Source organism: Tachypleus tridentatus, chromosome 11, assembly GCF_004210375.1.
Source record: "Tachypleus tridentatus isolate NWPU-2018 chromosome 11, ASM421037v1, whole genome shotgun sequence".
Taxonomy (NCBI): Eukaryota; Metazoa; Arthropoda; class Merostomata; order Xiphosura; family Limulidae; genus Tachypleus; species Tachypleus tridentatus.
Window position 1 is genome coordinate 6,962,552 of NC_134835.1, and position 17,735 is coordinate 6,980,286.

At 33.4% G+C, this 17,735-nt stretch overlaps 1 protein-coding gene across 1 annotated transcript in view; it reads left to right on the plus strand.

Annotated features, from left to right (window-relative positions):
• LOC143231651 (inositol monophosphatase 1) overlaps positions 1–17,735 on the plus strand; it is a 42,372-nt gene that overhangs the window by 15,445 nt on the left and 9,192 nt on the right. Inside the window, exons 4-7 of the mRNA XM_076466199.1 lie at positions 620–665; positions 1,083–1,191; positions 10,366–10,471; positions 14,470–14,621. Of these exons, the coding sequence (XP_076322314.1) occupies positions 620–665; positions 1,083–1,191; positions 10,366–10,471; positions 14,470–14,621 (413 nt within the window). The remainder of the gene's footprint in view (positions 1–619; positions 666–1,082; positions 1,192–10,365; positions 10,472–14,469; positions 14,622–17,735) is intronic.

Consider the following 17,735-nt stretch of genomic DNA (forward strand, 5'->3'; position numbering starts at 1 on the left):
GTCACGGGTCTGAATCCCTGTCACACCAAACATGCTTGCCCTTTCAGCCATAAGAGCAATATATAATGTGATGGTCAATTCCACTATTCATTGGTAAAAGAGTAGTCCAAGAGTTGGCAGTGGGTGGTGATGACTAGCTGCCTTTCTTCTGGTCTTACATTACTAAATTAAGGATGGTTAGTGGAGATAGCCATCATGTAGCTTTGCGGAAAATTCAAAAAAAAAAAAAACAACAACAAGCAGATAGCTCTCGAGTAGCTTTGCGTAAAATTAAAAAACAAAACGAACAATAATTTTGCCAGTTCTGTTTATTTGAATAAACTGCAGTGAATATTGAGTTTGTGTTTCTATGAAGAATGAAAGATAAATAATTAGCAAGCTAGTACACTTTTTGTTAGGTATAGTTTATGTGTGAAATTAGGCCTACCTGTAAATTCTGCTTATGCTAAATGTGTAGTTCAAAGCTGAAGGAATGAAATGGTGTTGTTAAGTGATAAATAGTAGAAACAATATGAACAGAGATTTTGTCTTTCTGTGTGTCTTTGTTTTATAAATATGTACAGTGATAATCATAATCTTACAAGTGAATTTATGCACCAAATCATTATTTCTTTTGCAGTTTTCCTTATGTGGGAGTATCCATAGGCTTAGCAATTGAAAAGGAGGTACAGTAAATCTAGACAAGTAATTATATTTAAATTAAAGTGATATGTAGTGAGTTGTACTTTTTGTAGATCAATCACTTTATGACATTTCTTTATTTTCTCTTCATAAAGTCAGTTATTTACTCAATTAATATATATATTTTAACATTTCACTACTTCTGTTTATGGTCAAAATTATCGGCTATTTTATAAAGTACTCATCTGTGAGCGAAAAATGTGTTGGATGTAAGTTTTGATTATGTGCAAATAACTGAAGAAAAGAATAAAGTTTTGTTTTAAATGAATGACTGAACAGTTGTTGTTGAGTTGGATATGCCCACCAGATGATGATTGAAATGATAAAGTTACTAACTTATGGAGTATTTTTTTAAATTTTTATCTCATGTTAACTGATATAGTATTTTTGTTTTTTGTCAGATTGTGCTGGGCATTGTATATAATCCTATGTTGAATAAGATGTACTCAGCCAAGAAAGGAAAGGGAGCTTATTGCAACAATACCAGGCTCCAAGTGTCAGGAATTGAAGGTGGGAGTAATTCTCAAACAGTATTGTGTATTGTATATATTAAGTTGAAAATTTATCAAGCTAATAGTCTGTAAACATTAATCCTATAAGATTTGTGGATGATGAAAACACTGATCTTTTATAATCTTGTATTGAAAATCCTTATCCTAACTGCAAGAAATTTGATATTAATTTTGCTGAATAATGTCTAAGTTCTGTATAAAAATGTTTGTAAAGTTTGATTTAGTATATTTATCATTTTTTTAATTTTAAAATGTTCATAATGTTGTTGAAAAAGAAAAGTACGTCTTTTTGCTTAGACTTTGTAATCTTTATTGTTGTTGTTGGTCAGTACATTCAGTTTTATATGTCTAATTAAGGTTAACTTGTATGATTTTTAGTAACATGTTGTTAAGGTGACCAATTTTCCATTATAAATCTTACAATAATGGAATGGTTGACAAAAATCTATTAGTGAACAATGACCTCACTCTTCAAAATGGTGTCACTCACATTTGGTGTGATATTTTGCCAAAATATTTTTGGTCAAGAGTACTTTATATCTAGTTATTTTGGTTTGTTCTCAATAAATAATAAATTCTTGTTTTAGTACAGTGAAATTCACAATATATTCACTACAAAAAATAATTTATTTAATCCAAATTGTTGCAGTAGCAGACCTTAGCTTATTGTTCTTAGTTAAGCCTAAATGTTCTGACCTGATCTCATAATGAATATTTTATTTAAATAACTTGGAAACAGACAAATTTTAAAGCAGAAACATTATCAGGAATAATAACTTTACCATAAGATATAATGAAAAATTCCAAAATAAAAACTCATCTCTTTACACTGTTTAGTTTTTTTCCTAAGAGATTTGGATGCTTCTAGTCTTAAGACAACTCCCATCTACTTTCATGTATGCTATTGTGAGCTTCTCTGGTGTAATTACAGCATGGAAGAAAAGCCCTCCACTAATAAAACTTCCTCTATCTATTTGCAGATGTGACAGTTTTGTTCTTTTTTTGAACATTGTGTCAAACAGATGTGTTTCAGTTTCTTGTCTGAGCTTAAATTGTTAAGGTGTGCCTTGTAAATGAAACTTTTACTTTTGTTTTGAAAGCTTTAATTTTTTTATTTATGAATACTGAAATGATGGTGACTTATACTTTTTATTGTGTGAGTGATGTTCATATACAGGTTTAATTTTTACTGTGGCTTCTTTAGGCTTATTAACCATTGGAGAGATTTCAACCATTGTTTGCTGTGTTGTGCTACAACATGCATGCTAGGCCTCTTACTCTCATCCTGTTGGCTGAAATTCTTTCTCCTCAATTGTCAATGTTCTATTGGGCTACCACTTTAAACAGATCTGCTTTGGGTTGTGTCTTCACATACAAGAAATAATTTTAACCTTCTAATCTCTTTCTGGATTTCATTTTCATTTGTGTTTCTTATCTTATTTCTGTGCTCTTTCTTGTTTCTTATTTTTACTCTATGATTCACAACTATTGATGTTTTTTCTTGCTTAGGTTTTTTATTGTTTCTTTCTCTAATAGCTGTTCTTTCACACCAGAATGTCTTATTCTCTTCACATTTGTGACTATTTTTGTCGTAAATTGTAGGCTTTTTCTTGTCCTTAGTGTTTATTTGACCAACTTGTGGATTGGATCCCTTACCTTTTATTTCACTTTTTTTTTGGATTTTTCCACACTATTATGTATTTCCTGTCCTAACTTTGCTTTTTATCATCTTCTGCCTTCTCTCTTCCAGCTCAGCTTGTTTCACTCTTTCTGTTCTATCCTCTTTGTCCTCCTACTGTTGGGACCTATTGGGTTGGGTGTTTTACTTCATTACTGTGTTATTTCCTTCTTTTTGTGTATTTTTCAGATCTCTCTTTTTTTGTTTGAGCTCGTTCCTCTGAGGTGACTTGAACTCGCATTATATTGCTTTTGTACTCATTACCTTTCATTCCAGGTTCCAGGCTTTTTTCTTTTTTCCTAGTCCTTTTTAACACAAATCTACCTCACTGCTCTTGTCTTCAGTGACTGTCAGACACTTATGACTCTGTAGAAACTCATCTCTTCTTCTGCTTGGTTTTTCTTTCATTGCTTTTCTCTTCCAACTTCATTTTTTCCTTCTTCTGATCTCATCTATGATTTTTTTCAATCAGTAAATGGTTATCCATGGTTGATGTGTCAGACACCTCCTTCCATATCATTCTTGATCACTATCCATATTTATTCTGCATTTTATCTGTCATTTTTGTACCATCCCATTCTTCCTCTTCAGTTTCATTTAACATTTTTCCCTGCTGTATTCATTGATATTGGGAGGACCTTCACTCATCATATTCATGTTCTGAGACTGACAATCCCTATTTTGGATGATTAATTTTGTTGACGTATTCTTAGCTGATTTTCTATTTTCACACCTGCTCATGGGTTTATTCTTAGGTTCAAGTACTTTTCAGGCTGTGACTTATCTAGTCACCAGGTTTTATATTTTTCATTCTCTTCCTGCACATAAAGTTCTGTTGCTTTGCAGACACTGATTTCTCTAGAATGACTCATTTCTTTAAAGCAGTCACACATATATGCCTTACACTGTGGATCCAACGATTTCTGTCTTGGTCTCCATTGTTCTCATTTGTGACTCCTTTCTCTTCTTGATGAATTGTTATAGAGACTAGTCTGTGCCCATAATACTTCAAGCATTTCCCTACCTTCTCTTAATCTGAACTTTCTCTTTAAATATTCCCCTCTGAGATTGAAACACATCTCTAATACAGGGCATAACTTTTGACCACAACCTTCATGGACAAAATTTGACATCCTTCTATACTCTTAATTTTCTGTTAATTTTCTCAGCCAGGTCTGTTTCACCTCCTTTGTTTATGTTTATTCTGTTTGTTTTCCTCCATTAGGTCTTCACCTGAATGTGTTGCTTCTTGTTGTGTGCTATGATTGATGTTTCTTTGATCAGACTCTCTAATCATGTGGTGCATTTCTGTAACTATTTCACTGTATTTATCTGTCAATGAAAGTTCTAGGTGTTTTCTCATTGAACTCACTGCTGGTCCTTTATTTCTGTCCATCCCACTGTGAACTACCTTTCTGTCTTTTTGCATGTCCATAGTTTTTCTGTTCCTCCCTATGCTTGTTTTTGGGCAGCTTTGGTATTTGTATTTTTCCCAGTATCACAGTGTGTGTATTCCCCTGTACCCTTCTTCTACCTCCTTGCTTGACTCTATTCCTGGTTCACAACTTAATTGGGATTTGTGTGCTCTGGTGTTCATTGGGTTTGAGTCATTGCCTTTTTTCTTTGTTCTTTCAGCAGTTACTGTTGTTTATGCTATATGGATGTTTCTCACAGTGGCTTCCATTACACTTACATAATATTCTCCCCATTCTGATCTTTCCTCAGACTTCAACCAATACTTTTTTTTCTTACCTCCTTTTTTTTGCTACCCTGGCTCATCTGTTAGGTTGTTAGGACCCAACTCAGCTCTTGTGCCCTTTTCAAACTGTTCTTTGTCATGGATTTCACCTTTTTCGTGTTCTTGTTATTATCTTTCCTTACCCTTTCCTTCTACCCTTACTTAATTGGTCTGTTACCTCCTCCTGTTGGTGTGCTCATCTCTAACTGTGGATTCCTGCAGGGTATTTTACATTTTCCTGTAATGGATTTATTACCTTTTTCATTTTTCATCTCATTTCCACCAGCTTTAGTACAAGAAGATTCAGATTGGCATGTGGACACTTTCAGCACATTTACATCTTCTCATCTATATCATCTGACTATTTTCTCTCTTGATGTATTTTGACTATTTTCTTTTCAGGACCCCATCAAGTAGTTGATGTTACCTCAGAGTATATTTACCTGAGCCAGTATAATAAAAAGCACATGTATCATCTGTTCTGTCTTTAATAGCACTGAGTGTGAGATGGGGTGTTTCAGAAGACCACTTAGCATTTTCATGGTATACATGTTTATTCAGTTGTCCAATGCAGATTGTACCTATTCTATAAACTGTCATGGTTAAAACCATTACTGGAGAAGTGTTCTGCCCATTTCTTTGGCTTGTGCTTACCTTGACTTTTAAGAATAATTCTTTGCAGTCACTCATTGCACTGTCTCTAGTGCAGGGGTTCCCAACCGGTGGGTCGCGAAGCCTTGACAGGGGAGTCGCATAGCCTTGTTAGAAGTAGCTTGGGATAACATTAATTTTATTTCATCAATTATATTTTCATGCTCTTACATGTTTTTTGTTTCGGTGCAAAGCAAAACGTGTGCTACGTTAGTTCAATGTCATTAGGTGATATTATGGGTGTATGTATGCGTGCCTGTGAGTGAATGTGCCTGTGTGAATGTGTATGTGTCTGCAACTGTATGTATGTGTGTACTAGTGAGTAGCGAGTATGTGAGTGCAGCGCGTATGCGTATGCTTGTGTGTCTGTTTAGCTGTGATTAAAGTGTGTGTGTGCTTTCGCTATCGACGCGTGAGTCACATGTCCGTTGCTGATTGGTGGATGACGAATTATGAGACTGGCCCGCTCCCTTCCCTCCCAATACTTACCCCATCATTACTCTACCTGCACCCCACAAGTAGTCAGTGTAAGATCTACAGTTGCCAAAGCATTCATTATTCAACATTTTTATTTTATTTTAACAAGGAGATATGTAAGCAGTAGAGGTGAGTTGTGTCCATGGCTAAATGGTGCAGATACTCAGAATGCTACCTCAACATTGGCTTCACCACTGTGCTCGCCAACGACGGCATTGAGAAACCACAGTGTGTTTTGAAACATCCAGAACACGCAAAGAAGGGTTTAGATTTCTTGAAACGGCATGAACGGTGTCTTAAAAGTCTAAGAATCGATAGAAGTGGGTCGTTTCAGCAGCAAAGTGCAGCCGTAGTGGAAGCTTCATAGGAGATTGCATTCGAAATTGCTAAACAAAAAAAGCTTCACACGATTGGAGAAACACTTCTTAAACCCTGCATGATGAAAGCAGTAAATCTTATTCTTGGAGAAGCCAGTGCAAAGAAGATGCAACAAGTATCCCTGTCAAATAATACTATACAGAGGTGCATTTCTAAAATGTCTATGGATGTGAAGGAACAGGTTTTGACTGAAATCAAAGGTTCCCCTTTGTTCTCCTTTCAGCTCGAAGAGTCAACAGATGTAAGTTCATGTTCTCAATTGCTTGTCTTTGTGAGATACATTAATTCAGGTTACATCAAAGACAAATTCTTATTCTGCCGTGCACTTGAAACCACAACAAAAGCTGATGATGTTATGGAAAAGTTTCAACTTTTTTCAAGGCGAAGATCTTCAATGTGAAAACGTGTGTGGGGTTTTATGCGGATGGGGCACTGGCTATGCTGGGATCGAAATCAGGATTCCAGTCGAGAGTGAAGAAGCTAGCATCTCAAGCAAGGGCATTCACTGCATGATTCATCGATATGCTCTCACCAGTAAGACTCTCCCTGCCTCTCTGCAGGAAGTGCTTGAATCTATAATCAAAATTGTAAATTATGTGAAGACTCAAGCACTCAACACTCACCTATTCAAAGAACTATGCAAAGACATGAATGCTGACCACGAAGTCCTTCTCTTCTACACAGCAGTATGTTGGTTGTCGAAAGGAAACATTATTAATCGTGTCTTTGAAATGAAAGATGAAATAAAGCTATTCCTGGAGACTCAAGAAAGGAAAGATCTTGTAGCTCACTTCGAAGATGAAGCATGGAATAAAAGGGTTGTGTACCTAGCCAACATTTTTGACCAGCTGAACAAGCTCAATTTGAAGCTTCAAGGAAGGGAAACACATGTTCTCCTTTTTCAAGATAGTCTTGGGCCTTTGTTTCCAAACTGCAGAACTGGTGTCGGAAAACCAATCTTGGAAACATTGCTATGTTTGAAAAACTTTGTGGAGTGACGGATGAGTCTCAGATCCAACTGGATCAGTTCCTCAAGGATGAGATTACCGAACATCTTCAGTCTCTAGAAAAGGAAGTCAAGCGTTACTTCCCTGAGCTATCACAGGAACAGGAGGCCCTGGTAAGGAACCCATTTTGTACTGAACTTGATGTATCCAGCATCCCAGATGATATCCAAGATGAATTTCTGGATCTAAGGAATGACTCTTCAGCTCGTGATCTCTTCAAGGTGAAATCTGTGACTCAGTTTTGGTGCGCTATGTATCAGTCATACTCCAAAGTCAGCATGATAGCTTTACGTGTCCTTGTTCCATTTGCTTCTACCTACTTGTGTGAGGCAGGATTTTCCACTCTTGTCAATATAAAAACAAAGAATAGGAACAGATTGGATGTTGGAGATGACATGAGACTGACTCTAACAAGCGCCGACCACGAATTTCAAAGCTTGCTGCTGAAATGCAACATCAGGCATCTCACTAGCTGGGTTGGATAGCTGTTCAAACCTATGTTAATATTATTTTAAGAAATATATGTTCTTTTTTGTGAATTCAGGTTGGACCAATGTGATTTAATTTGCTAATAAATAATTACAGAATTTTTAAATATTTTTTTAGATGTATCTTTGCCTCTCCTTCACAGAAAATAAAATAAAAATTAAGCTGCTGATAGTAAGCCCTAAGTAGGGGGTCACATGGGTTTCAAACTTTTAGGTAAGGGGTCGCGAGTGCCAAAAGGTTGGGAACCCCTGCTCTAGTGAAAGACCTTTTCAACAGGTGGTGTGATGGGGATTTGGGCACATTTCAAGATTTCCTCAATGAAAATTCTTTCCTTCTCACATCAAGTGGGACATGGCAGACCCTTTCCACTTACTAGTTCTCAGCAAATAATGAAGTTATGATTGCAAGTGCATAGCACAGTTACTTCTCATGAAGATTGTGTTACCCTCTTATTAGTGGAGGGCTTTTATCACATGATGATGCCTCCTTGCACCACTGCATTTCACATTAAAATGCATGAAATTAGGTGGGAATCTTTTCAAGGCTAATGACATGCAAATCTGTTAGTCAGATACACATGAAAGATACCTAAACTGTGTATCTACTGGAAATACATTTCAGTTAAAGAAAGTGTTAACTTTTAGGCCTCTAATTTTTTAAAACGTTGCTTTGTTACTGTTGAATACATCTAGTTTTCAAAATATTTAAAAGCATAAATAACTTTTACACGATGAAATAGAATTACCTCTTTTTAACAGCTATTACCTTTAATGTGTATCCTTTTCCAGAGGGTCAAGCATGACAAAATGGTCAGTGTGTTGCATTGTGGTTGTAAAACTTCATCATTCAAATTCTGTTTCAACAAAGAAAATGTTCCCTGCACTTTAAGGACATGTATGTGCTATAAGAGTGGTAGTCAAACAGTGGTAGCCAAAAACTTGTTGTCTTCTCATTAGTGTATTATTTCAAGATTTGGGTCAGCTAGCTCATATAGGTCTTCAATAATTTTGTACAGTTATTTAAAACAAGCTCTTTTCAGTTTTGAAACCATTAAGATTCTCAAGATACCTAATGTCATTACTGTAAATTCGGTTGAAAAGTAGAAGGTTTAGAAACAAAATAAATAAGCTCATTAAAAATAATGACATTTGATTAGCAGAAAATACATACAAGTTAGTATGTATGAATAAATTCAACAAAGTTTAGCAATCCAGTGTTTATTTTTAGATATCTAAATAAATGAAGTTTTTAAACATAACGTATTTTTTTTCATTCATTAATCTAGCTAAACATTATACACTGCTGTATTAAAACAATAGATGATGGTATCACTTGTGATTTCTGACAACTGTGAAGTAGTGGTATACTAGGCCTTTTCCTTGGTGGGATGTGCTATGGGAAGAATGCAAGTGACTTCACAAAAATCTTGATTATTGGTGTATATGCTTGAAGTGTATCACTGAAGAGGACAGCAGATTGGCTAATGTGTCAATTCAAACATCAAAGATTTACAAGCATTGGTTACAGACTAAACCAATGAGAAGTGTAATTCAGGTTATGAGAAGCTTCTGATCCAAATAAATATAGCAGATTTTATTTTTTGTGAGAAGAAATAGATGTTTAAGTCTGGAAAAACTCATTATATTATACTACACTGGGATTACAACCATAAACTGGGAGCTGTAAGAAATTGTGGTATTGAAAAGTGCAAATCACTCGTGAGAAAACTGTGAAGTGTAATTACAGTTGTGCTATAAACATGAAGATAAGACCATTGGACATTTGAAACATGAGAATTGGTCTGAAATTACAGTTCAGGCAGTTGATGAAAGTGTCATGATTTGGGGTACATTGTGTTGGTGTGGAAGAGCTCCTTTGATCATTCTGGATGACAGACCTTCACATCTTTGGTGTGTTTTACTGTTTAAGTATGTGATGATGCGGTATTCCAGAAGGACAGTTCCACTGTGTGCAGAGCCAGATTTTGGAATGTGTTGCTTTCTGAACATGATTTGTCCAAAACAGTTCCCAGATCTCAACCTCATTTAGCGAATGGGGTGTTCAGGAATGTAACAGTTCACCACAACCCACGTTTTATGCAAAACTGTATCAAATGGTGTTAGCTGCCATGACATTCAGCTCTAATTACTAACCAGTGATGTCAAGAAAACCCACTTGTAGAGAAATATATATATGTAAAAACGGCTCGTTTGGGTTGAGAAAATATTTTACGATTAGGAGCGAACGACGTTTCGACCTTCTTCGGTCATCGTTAGGTTGAAACGTTGTTCGCTCCTAATCGTAAAATATCTTAACCCAAACGAGCCGCTTTTACATATATAGCTGTAATTACTGTTGGTGGTGAATTAGAATGGACTACCTGCCATTAGATGCCTTCTATACATTTTTGTCAGAGCCTAATATCCAGTAATTTGTGATAAAATGTCATCACAGAATAAAGAAGAATGGCTACCTCAAGTTTTTGCTTTGTTCTTAATTCATATCAGTTCCATAATTTTCTACACAAAACATTTGTCAAATACAAATGGAATAATATTTATATTTTTTTAAAGTTCAGAGTGTGCACCAAGAGTGAGTTGAACACTCAGAGGTCCATAAGGATTAATGAATAGAGTTAGTTTTGAAGTACAAACATTTAATTTTTTTTATTTAATCGACAATATTTCATATACTTTTATACTAAATTAATAATGCACATAGGGTATTAATGTTTTTATGTACTCTTTGTCATAGATATCTCTAAAGCTCTGCTGATAGTTGAAATTGGAAGTAATCCTGACCCTAAAAAGATGGAACTTGTATTTAATAACATCAGTTCTCTAGTTAGGAAAGCACACAGGTATGTATTTAAGGTTCAGTGTTCTGAAGTCTTTGTTATCGTTTATCTCAGAAACTGTATTTACTATTAAGATTATATTGTAGTAAAACCTGTCTAGATATCTCATTAGTAATATTAGTTTTATGTAACTAGCTAAGAAATGAAACTTATTGCTAATTAAGCTCAATTTTTGTTAGAGGAATTGCAGAAATAATAAATTCAAATCTTGCAGATTGGTAGATACTGTGTTTTATTAAAATGAACAAGGAAAGGAAGCTAAATAAGGACTGTAATAAACAAGTAAAGAAAGCTGCTATTGTTGAGTTAGGACTGTAATAAACAAGTAAAGAAAGCTGTTATTGATGAATTAGAACTGTAATAAACAAATAAAGGAAGCTGTTATTGAGATGAATTTGGACTGCAATAAACAAGTAAAGGAAGCTGTTATTGAGATGAATTAGGACTGTAATAAACAAGTAAAGGAAGCTGTTATTGAGATGAATTAGGACTGTGATAAACAAGTAAAGGAAGCTGTTATTGAGATGAATTAGGACTGTGATAAACAAGTAAAGGAAGCTGTTATTGAGATGAATTAGGACTGTGATAAACAAGTAAAGGAAGGTGTTATTGAGATGAATTAGGACTGATAAACAAGTAAAGGAAGCTGTTATTGAGATGAATTAGGACTGTGATAAACAAGTAAAGGAAGCTGTTATTGAGATGAATTAGGACTGTGATAAACAAGTAAAGGAAGCTGTTATTGAGATGAATTAGGACTGTGATAAACAAGTAAAGGAAGCTGTTATTGAGATGAATTAGGACTGTGATAAACAAGATGAAAGGACTGTGATAAACAAGTAAAGCTGTTATTGAGATGAATTAGGACTGTGATAAACAAGTAAAGGAAGCTGTTATTGAGATGAATTAGGACTGTGATAAACAAGTAAAGGAAGCTGTTATTGAGATGAATTAGGACTGTGATAAACAAGTAAAGGAAGCTGTTATTGAGATGAATTAGGACTGTGATAAACAAGTAAAGGAAGCTGTTATTGAGATGAATTAGGACTGTGATAAACAAGTAAAGGAAGCTGTTATTGAGATGAATTAGGACTGTGATAAACAAGTAAAGGAAGCTGTTAAACAAGTAAAGGAAGCTGTTATTGAGATGAATTAGGACTGTGATAAACAAGTAAAGGAAGCTGTTATTGAGATGAATTAGGACTGTGATAAACAAGTAAAGGAAGCTGTTATTGAGATGAATTAGGACTGTGATAAACAAGTAAAGGAAGCTGTTATTGAGATGAATTAGGACTGTGATAAACAAGTAAAGGAAGCTGTTATTGAGATGAATTAGGACTGTGATAAACAAGTAAAGGAAGCTGTTATTGAGATGAATTAGGACTGTGATAAACAAGTAAAGGAAGCTGTTATTGAGATGAATTAGGACTGTGATAAACAAGTAAAGGAAGCTGTTATTGAGATGAATTAGGACTGTGATAAACAAGTAAAGGAAGCTGTTATTGAGATGAATTAGGACTGTGATAAACAAGTAAAGGAATCTGTTATTGAGATGAATTAGGACTGTGATAAACAAGTAAAGGAATCTGTTATTGAGATGAATTAGGACATTGAGAAACAAGTAAAGGAAGCTGTTATTGAGATGAATTAGGACTGATAAACAAGTAAAGGAAGCTGTTATTGAGATGAATTAGGACTGTGATAAACAAGTAAAGGAAGCTGTTATTGAGATGAATTAGGACTGTGATAAACAAGTAAAGGAAGCTGTTATTGAGATGAATTAGGACTGTGATAAACAAGTAAAGGAAGCTGTTATTGAGATGAATTAGGACTGATAAACAAGTAAAGGAAGCTGTTATTGAGATGAATTAGGACTGTGATAAACAAGTAAAGGAAGCTGTTATTGAGATGAACTAGGACTGTGATAAACTGTTATGAAAGCTGAAGAGGGACTGTATAAACCTTTTAAGAACATTCTTCATTTGGTAACAATACTTCTAAAACTTTTAGAAAAACTTAGTAAATTGTAACTGTTAGGTTCTAAAAGTCATTTTACTATAGGAATATTTGTGGTGATGAAGGATTACCAGTATACCCATATTTTGGACAGAGTAAAGTTTTTTTAAGAAGATAAAACAAAACAAAACAGGATAATATTGTTGGGTGTTTAAATCTTTTCTCAAGGTGTTGGAACAAAATATGTAAGTAATAAAGTACTGGAATCTGTATTATGTCTGTTTTTTTGATAATTGTTCCACTGGTTTGGTTATTGTTTGGAAATGTTTTCAAGTTTCATTTATGAGTTTAAAATTCTTGCCAGGGCTTGTATTACTTGAAATGTGTCTGATATTGAAAAGAATTAAAACTGTCAAAATAACTCGTGTTGAAGACTGAAAAATAAATTTTCAATAATGAAAAGCGGAATGTGATGGACTTGAAGTATGGAAATTTAAAGTCTTTTTTTGTTCTGTGATAGGAGTATAGGTTTTGAAACACATCCAGGATGGTTTATAGAATTTACTGTATTTCAGTTATGTATTAAAGTGTGACTTTTTTGAGAAACTGTGATTTGAGAGCAAGAAGGTTATTGTAGAGTTTTGAGAGATTGTGATGCATAAGAAGATATCAGAAAGGGTTATCAGTGATGTCGAGAAAACCCACTTGTAGAGAAAAAAAAATATATATATAAACAGTTCGTTTGGGTTGAGAAAATATTTTATGTAAAGGAGCGAACAACGTTTCGACCTTCTTCTGTCATCATCACGTTCTTTCTTTGTAAACCTGACGATGACTGAAGAAGGTCGAAACGTTGTTCGCTCCTTTACGTAAAATATTTTCTCAACCCAAATGAGCCGTTTTTATATATATTGGATAGGGTGTTGAGAAAAGCTACTAATATAATACTTAAAATATTAAGTTGAAGTTGTAAAGTTTGACTTAAAGGCTTGGAGTCGTTTCTTCTTATGCTCAGAAAACTTGATTTAGGTGTTGAGATAATGTTAGGAATTTTGTATAATTATGTATGAATTTATTTCTATTTGTGGCAGAATAAAGATATTTGAAATACATACTAAAGTTATAGTGGTAGTAAATGTAATTTTTGGACAAAATACAAGTTCAGACTTATTTTTCTACAAAATAACTTCCCTTTTAGCTTTAAACTTGTAGAAGGGTTTGCATGGTGACATGCTGGGTGCTCAGTAACATGTAGAGGATATTAAAAGGACACATCAGTGGAGAATGTGGGAGATTTATTGCAGAAAAACAACAAAGTTCTCTTTGTTTCGGTCAATCTTATAGGCACATTTGTGATATAAAAATAAACAGTTAATTCTTGTATCTTAACCCTTTGTATAGTTTATTTTTCTGTAAGGATATACAAGTAATTGTAGAGTTGAAATGTTTTTTTGTTAACTTACCTCCAGCAAGATGTGGAATTAGGTAAACGTAATGTATTTGCAGACATTTTCAGGGCATAAGATGAGGTAGTCAAGTGCTTCAGACCTCCACTCTCTGCATATCACTGTTGCTACTGTTAATATGTATTATTTTAAATATTATTGTATAGTTTTATAATTTTTATGTTTATTTGATTTGTGAAAGAATAACCTTAATAGATTTAGAATTTTTTGTCATCCTTAGTCACTTTCAGTTAGTACATAAATAGAACTCCAATGTTGCAAAGGTAGTATCAGCCAACAATCTGTCAAAAAACAATTCAAAAACTTTCTTTTCTAGGTACTTATTGATTATAAATAGGTTTTAAGTTTAATTTGTATACCTTTGTTTAGTTTCTACTGATGTATACATAATATAAAATTATTTTAGAAGGTAATCCTCTAATATATATATCTTAAACATTTAAATATAGATGTTTTTATTTTAATTTCTTAACTTGTTGAGAAAGTTGCTTTTCATATTGTTATAATAATGGTATGTACTCTCTATAGTAAACAACTCTGCCATATTAAGCAGTGAATCGTTTAATTTCCCTTACGTAGCATGCGTTCCATGGGTTCTGCAGCTTTGAACATGTGTGCTGTAGCTGCTGGAGAAGCAGAGGCTTATTATGAATTTGGAATTCACTGCTGGGACATGGCAGCCGGATTCTTGATTGTACAAGAAGCTGGTGGGGTTGTTGTGGACACAGAAGGTAAAAATTCAACATCATAACATAGATTACAGCTCTCTATTCAACATCATAACATAGATTACAGCTCTCTATTCAACATCATAACATAGATTACAGCTCTTTATTCAACATCATAACATAGATTACAGCTCTTTATTCAACATCATAACATAGATTACAGCTCTCTATTCAACATCATAACATAGATTACAGCTCTCTATTCAACATCATAACATAGATTACAGCTCTCTATTCAACATCATAACATAGATTACAGCTCTCTATTCAACATCATAACATAGATTACAGCTCTCTATTCAACATCATAACATAGATTACAGCTCTCTATTCAACATCATAACATAGATTACAGCTCTTTATTCAACATCATAACATAGATTACAGCTCTTTATTCAACATCATAACATAGATTACAGCTCTCTATTCAACATCATAACACAGATTACAGCTCTCTATTCAACATCATCAACATCATAACATAGATTACAGCTCTCTATTCAACATCATAACATAGATTACAGCTCTCTATTCAACATCATAACATAGATTACAGCTCTCTATTCAACATCATAACATAGATTACAGCTCTTTATTCAACATCATAACATAGATTACAGCTCTTTATTCAACATCATAACATAGATTACAGCTCTCTATTCAACATCATAACATAGATTACAGCTCTTTATTCAACATCATAACATAGATTACAGCTCTCTATTCAACATCATAACATAGATTACAGCTCTCTATTCAACATCATAACATAGACACAGATTACAGATTACTCTCTCTATTCAACATCATAACATAGATTACAGCTCTCTATTCAACATCATAACACAGATTACAGCTCTCTATTCAACATCATAACATAGATTACAGCTCTTTATTCAACATCATAACATAGATTACAGCTCTCTATTCAACATCATAACATAGATTACAGCTCTCTATTCAACATCATAACATAGATTACAGCTCTTTATTCAACATCATAACATAGATTACAGCTCTTTATTCAACATCATAACATAGATTACAGCTCTTTATTCAACATCATAACATAGATTACAGCTCTTTATTCAACATCATAACATAGATTACAGCTCTTTATTCAACATCATAACATAGATTACAGCTCTTTATTCAACATCATAACATAGATTACAGCTCTTATTCAACATCATAACATAGATTACAGCTCTCTATTCAACATCATAACATAGATTACAGCTCTTTATTCAACATCATAACATAGATTACAGCTCTTTATTCAACATCATAACATAGATTACAGCTCTTTATTCAACATCATAACATAGATTACAGCTCTTTATACAGCTCTTTATTCAACATCATAACATAGATTACAGCTCTTTATTCAACATCATAACATAGATTACAGCTCTTTATTCAACATCATAACATAGATTACAGCTCTTTATTCAACATCATAACATAGATTACAGCTCTTTATTCAACATCATAACATAGATTACAGCTCTTTATTCAACATCATAACATAGATACAGCTCTTTATTCAACATCATAACATAGATTACAGCTCTTTATTCAACATCATAACATAGATTACAGCTCTTTATTCAACATCATAACATAGATTACAGCTCTTTATTCAACATCATAACATAGATTACAGCTCTTTATTCAACATCATAACATAGATTACAGCTCTTTATTCAACATCATAACATAGATTACAGCTCTTTATTCAACATCATAACATAGATTACAGCTCTTTATTCAACATCATAACATAGATTACAGCTCTTTATTCAACATCATAACATAGATTACAGCTCTCTATTCAACATCATAACATAGATTACAGCTCTTTATTCAACATCATAACATAGATTACAGCTCTCTATTCAACATCATAACATCAGATTACAGCTCTCTTATTCAACATCATAACATAGATTACAGCTCTCTATTCAACATCATAACATAGATTACAGCTCTCTATTCAACATCATAACATAGATTACAGCTCTCTATTCAACATCATAACATAGATTACAGCTCTTTATTCAACATCATAACATAGATTACAGCTCTTTATTCAACATCATAACATAGATTACAGCTCTTTATTCAACATCATAACATAGATTACAGCTCTTTATTCAACATCATAACATAGATTACAGCTCTCTATTCAACATCATAACATAGATTACAGCTCTTTATTCAACATCATAACATAGATTACAGCTCTTTATTCAACATCATAACATAGATTACAGCTCTTTATTCAACATCATAACATAGATTACAGCTCTCTATTCAACATCATAACATAGATTACAGCTCTTTATTCAACATCATAACATAGATTACAGCTCTTTATTCAACATCATAACATAGATTACAGCTCTTTATTCAACATCATAACATAGATTACAGCTCTTTATTCAACATCATAACATAGATTACAGCTCTTTATTCAACATCATAACATAGATTACAGCTCTTTATTCAACATCATAACATAGATTACAGCTCTTTATTCAACATCATAACATAGATTACAGCTCTTTATTCAACATCATAACATAGATTACAGCTCTTTATTCAACATCATAACATAGATTACAGCTCTTTATTCAACATCATAACATAGATTACAGCTCTTTATTCAACATCATAACATAGATTACAGCTCTTTATTTTATTCAACATCATAACATACATAGACAGCTCTTTATTCAACATCATAACATAGATTACAGCTCTTTATTCAACATCATAACATAGATTACAGCTCTTTATTCAACATCATAACATAGATTACAGCTCTTTATTCAACATCATAACATAGATTACAGCTCTTTATTCAACATCATAACATAGATTACAGCTCTCTTTATTCAACATCATAACACATAGATTACAGCTCTTTATTCAACATCATAACATAGATTACAGCTCTCTTTATTCAACATCATAACATAGATTACAGCTCTCTATTCAACATCATAACATAGATTACAGCTCTTTATTCAACATCATAACATAGATTACAGCTCTTTATTCAACATCATAACATAGATTACAGCTCTTTATTCAACATCATAACATAGATTA